The sequence below is a fragment of the Coffea eugenioides genome, chromosome 1, assembly GCF_003713205.1.
Source record: "Coffea eugenioides isolate CCC68of chromosome 1, Ceug_1.0, whole genome shotgun sequence".
In the NCBI taxonomy this organism is placed as follows: Eukaryota; Viridiplantae; Streptophyta; class Magnoliopsida; order Gentianales; family Rubiaceae; genus Coffea; species Coffea eugenioides.
The window spans coordinates 45,081,932-45,086,503 of record NC_040035.1 but is presented as its reverse complement, the minus strand read 5'-3'; the positions used below and the strand labels follow the sequence as shown (position 1 = coordinate 45,086,503).

Here is a 4,572-nt window from a genome sequence, read left to right as displayed (position 1 = left end):
TTTGGATTGCGATTTATTTGTCAAAAAATATTTATTTATATCATTATTATAATTTTAAATATATTTTTTTTATTTTTTTTATTAACTTTTTATCTTATATATATCTCATTATAAAATGTACTACAATAAAAATATCTCTAATAATTTACAATCCAAACAAACCCAAACCCAATTTTTATGACGCTGATGGTGCACTCTCACATCCACTACCTACTGATACCCACGGCACATGCTAAATTTTTCTATTTCCGGGCCCATGTTCACTCTTCGGCTTCCGCAGTTGCTTTCTGCGCGCGCACCCATCGCTGTGTCTCATTCAACAAACAATCTAACGTATATTATCAGATCGTGAAAATGAATCAATCTGATACGTCTACTTGACCAACTCGGCCAGCAACCAACTATTCTCGTCCATGCCAAACCAAATTGGGTTGGGTGTTTTTTTGACGGGGTAGGAATACTGTACTATGGTACTACCTTCTAAGAACGCGCGAGAGCGCCTTATTATTTGCGTGGACTATGATTTAGCTAACAAGCCCAGTTAATTCTTTTTCTTTTTTACTTTTCGTTGCATTTTTGTTGTAAATACGTCCCACTTTAGTAAATGATGAGACCTTGGATAACGGCTTTGGTATTATCAATAAATTTTAATAACTTTCGAGAGGTGTTACCCTGGTAAAGTAGAACGCAGGACTTCAGTGCCAAAAATATTAATTCTCGCGAAATCCTGTGTTCTGCTTTGTGACAATAATATCCCCTTCTTTGTAAACATAGATATGGTTTGGCAAGTGAATTTTTGAAGTGTATAAATTTTTAAATATTTTAAATTTTTTGAAATTATTGTAGTTAAAGTTTTTAAAAAACTTATAACAGATAAACTTGACAAAAAAACTTCAGTGCCAAACAAGGCCTAAAATACAACTCGCCCCCTCCGCAACTTCTGCATCTCTAACGTTGAGTGAACAAAATGTAATGCACTATTTTTAATGCATCAATTTTTTTTTAGATGTGATGTTTAGCAACTACGTTGACTATAATTCACAGGATATACACTTGGATATTTACAACACCTCCCCCATGTATTAGTCAAAAGAACAGAATACTGCCCGGAAAAAAAGAGATAATTATGGATATATTGCCATGAAAGTTGCATATTCCCAGAACATCCACTAGAAAGATTATCCAGGCTTGAGAAAATTGTGATATTCCAACTGAGTCATTTCTCCGCCAGTTACCGGGTCAAACTTGCATCTATAAAAGCTGCATACAAAATGTAAAGACAACATCTCGTTAACTCCAAACAAATTGCAAGGACCCAAAATGCAAAGGCAAATCCGTGCATGTAAGCTTGACCATGGCAACACTACGTAGCAAAAATATAACCTGTTTTACGATTTGTAATGTGCAGCTATTATCTCAAGGTCAAGTGCAAATTTTGGAAGCAGACACAGGCAAACAAATCTCTTCTAGTGTTGTTCGTGCCTATAGTCCAGATGCTTTTATAGTTAAAGGTATCAGCTTTGACTTACCTTCCATCCAATCCAAGTATTACCACTGTATTTTTTTGATGACCAAAGGCAACAACATATTGAGATAGTTCAAGCAAACGAAATTGGGCCACAGACCATTCTGAGCTGAAATACTTGGGTAAAACACCTGCACAGACACACACATTATATATCTCTCACTCAATGAACCAAATTAGGACCCAAGCGCAAGAAATTAGCTTGGGAATTATTCTCATTCTCTGGCCCATCCAAAAACAGTAAACGCCTAACCAAGCAATTTGCTTATTAAGAGAAGTGGAAATTATTTAGGGATGCTGTCCTAAACAGGTCTGATATCAAACAAATCTAATAAGAACAATTTCAAACTTCCCAAAACATTTTCAACACCACATGCAGCAAGAGAATTGTAAATAACCTGAGTTGGAGAGTGACGAGAAGGCACAAGGTAGGAGGACATGAGAAAAGTATATCACCAGAATAATCCATACAAGCACATTGATGAGTTAAACCAACCTAAGTTCAATTCTGATTTTTTTTTCATTTTTTTCCTTTGCTCAGAGTTAATGTAAATGGTTGCCCAATTGAGAATCTTGTTCCAGAAACAGGTCCACTGGCCAATTGAGTATCTTGTTCCAGAAACTCATAGATTCTATTCACGTCTGCCCCCTGTAACAAATGCCACGAGATTGGTCCACTGGCAAACATTTTCAAGCTTTTCCTTAAAACTCTTTAGATTAACCACGTCTACTACTCACTGACCGCAGGGTCAATAGAATAAAGCCTAAGATAACGGTGAAGGGCAAAATTGATCAGTGATAGGATGAGATACTGATTATTAACACCAAGAACAGCAGATGCAGCACAGTCTAGGCAGAAATCAGTTGCGCAAAACTAGGTGCCTCCAGTATTTGGCAGGCAAAGTTTCATTAATCCATTGCATAACTTGTAGTTCCTTCCCACATATTCCTCTCATTCACCAAGTGCAGATCGATAATTAATAAGCAATACATGTCAGACATGCAATCTTTTCCTTACCACGCGAGTAAATACAAAAATTCCACGAAGCAATGCAACAAGATAGAAATCCTGACTTATGGCACTATTTGCAAGTAGGTTTCCATTGTGTTCAAAACCATCCCTTATTTCACCAGTTCATCCAATGGAGTCCCAGATGCATCAGAAGCAAAATTTAGTAATCTCCTATAATTAGCTGACATAGTCATATAACTATAGGGATTTTTTTTTTTGGGTAGTTTTTGTGTGTGTGTGTGGGGGGGTGGGGGGGGGGAGATTTCTTTGCATCAGACTTTAAATTTACCTAAACACAGTAAAAGAAAAAAACAAGCAAATAAATCACCGAAAAAAGCACCGTACCTTTCATGAAGGACAGCGATGAGCCTGATGTCGTCCTAGCAAGATCAGATTCTGGTGGACTTGAATTTTCGCTTCTCAAGTTCCCCAATGTGCTCTTAAGGCTAAAGACATGAACAGTGCCCTTGTCACTTGAAACTGCGAGCCATTGAGCAGAGGAAGAAAAAGAAAGGCAATAAATTTCTGCTCTATCTGCACCTCTCCTTACCTGCAGCAGCACGTCCTAAGAGTCATTACTAGATAAACAGCGCTTAACAGATCTCAGCACAAATGCATTTGAAGTGACGTATTCTGCCTCTGAATGCACCATTGACACTCAAATAAATGTATAATACAACTATAAGTTTGAAGCATATAAATGTTTCCTCAACAAAATAAAGGTCAAACAAATGTTGCTATAGCTATTACGAAACCAATCTCACAAGAATCAACCTAAGAAACAGAATGGCACAAAAATTGAAACATGCAGAAATAAATACATAAGGAGGAACGACTGTTGGAAAAGCACTGTACCTCCTGCAACAGAGTACCATCATGCGTATTAAATATACGAACCAAAGTCCCTTTAGTGCTAGCAGTAGCCAGCAACTGCCCATCCTGGGAAAGCGTAAAGCACGCAATCCTCGAATCATGAGCCAGAATAAACTTGCTAGTCCTCTCGGACGCGTAATGCTCAACCCTAAGCTGACCCTTCTGGAGGCCCGGACAAACAAGTACAAAGGATCCGGAGGCCTGCGACACCGCACACAGTCCCTTAGGGTTCGCAATGGTCTCAATTTGATGCAACAGTTTCAAATCGGCAAAATTGTAGACAAAAATCTTGTGCTCCAGCACCACCACAATACGGTCCCTTCGGAGCCTCACCCCTCGGACCTCCGATCTAAAAGAGAGCTCGCCGATGCACCTGCTCTGGTGATCATCCCAGATCATGACCTTATTCAGAGGATACTGCGGGTTATCCTTGCCGCCCACTAACGCGAGTATATTGCAGCGGAATAGCATCTCCACCGAACCAATTCCTCCAGCGTTGTCGAAGTCCCGTCGAAATATCTCGCGGAAGGGGTCGCAGTTGTAGATTCGGAAGCCGCGGCTTGTGCCGGTGGCGAAACAGCCGTAATCTTGATTAAACGAGACGTGGAGCAGCGCGGCAGGTGATCGATCCATGGAGCTATTAGAGTTAGGGTTGCCGTCGGTGCTAGGGCTCATATTTGGCATGATCGGCTTGTTAGAATGCGGGGAACGGTCGTCCTCTTCATCGGTTTCAGGGGGGTCGATCTGCTGCTGCTGTTGCTCCAGATAAGGTTGAAGCATTGGGGACAGGAATTTGGAATTAGGGTTAGAGTTTGTAAAAGCATTAGAAGAAAGGCTTGAGAGAGTAGCCATGGATAAAAGACATAAAATAACTTCGGAAATTCGTCGGGGACGGCGGTGTGGATAAGAAGGCTTGCTTGATTTGATGGGAATGTGCTGTGATATTTTTTGCCAAATTACCAAATCAGTCTCATGTGCCAGGCTCGAACCTTCTATTCTTTTAGATTTCTTGAGGTTGCAGCCGTAATTTGGTGACAAATAGTAGTGTGTTGTTGTGCTTTGTGGTTTTGTCTGTGTCTGTGTTAGAACCCAATGTAGGCAAATTTCCTTAATTGTACCGTATCAATTTCTAGGTATTTATTCGTTAATTACAGGACACGTA

The 4,572-nt window shown here is 39.9% G+C and overlaps 1 protein-coding gene across 1 annotated transcript; it reads right to left on the bottom strand.

Moving 5' to 3' along the window:
* Window positions 1–954: 954 nt before the first annotated feature.
* On the bottom strand, window positions 955–4,326 carry LOC113750827 (autophagy-related protein 18a-like). Its single transcript, XM_027294771.1, has 4 exons — window positions 3,393–4,326; window positions 2,883–3,087; window positions 1,530–1,656; window positions 955–1,260 (listed from the first exon to the last, which is right to left on the bottom strand). Exons 1-4 carry the CDS (start codon window positions 4,260–4,262, stop codon window positions 1,179–1,181), a joined length of 1,284 nt encoding a protein of 427 aa, XP_027150572.1. The 5' UTR covers window positions 4,263–4,326; the 3' UTR covers window positions 955–1,178.
* Window positions 4,327–4,572: the final 246 nt, after the last annotated feature.

Coding starts and splice junctions, on each gene's coding strand:
- LOC113750827 (XM_027294771.1), bottom strand. CDS start 4,262: ATGGCTACTCTCTCAAGCCTTTCTTCTAATGCTTTTACAAACTCTAAC. Junction 1,657..2,882: donor ATCGCTGTCCTTCATGAAAG/GTACGGTGCTTT, acceptor GTGTCTGTGCAG/GTGTTTTACCCAAGTATTTC. Junction 1,261..1,529: donor ATACTTGGATTGGATGGAAG/GTAAGTCAAAGC, acceptor TTTTGTATGCAG/CTTTTATAGATGCAAGTTTG.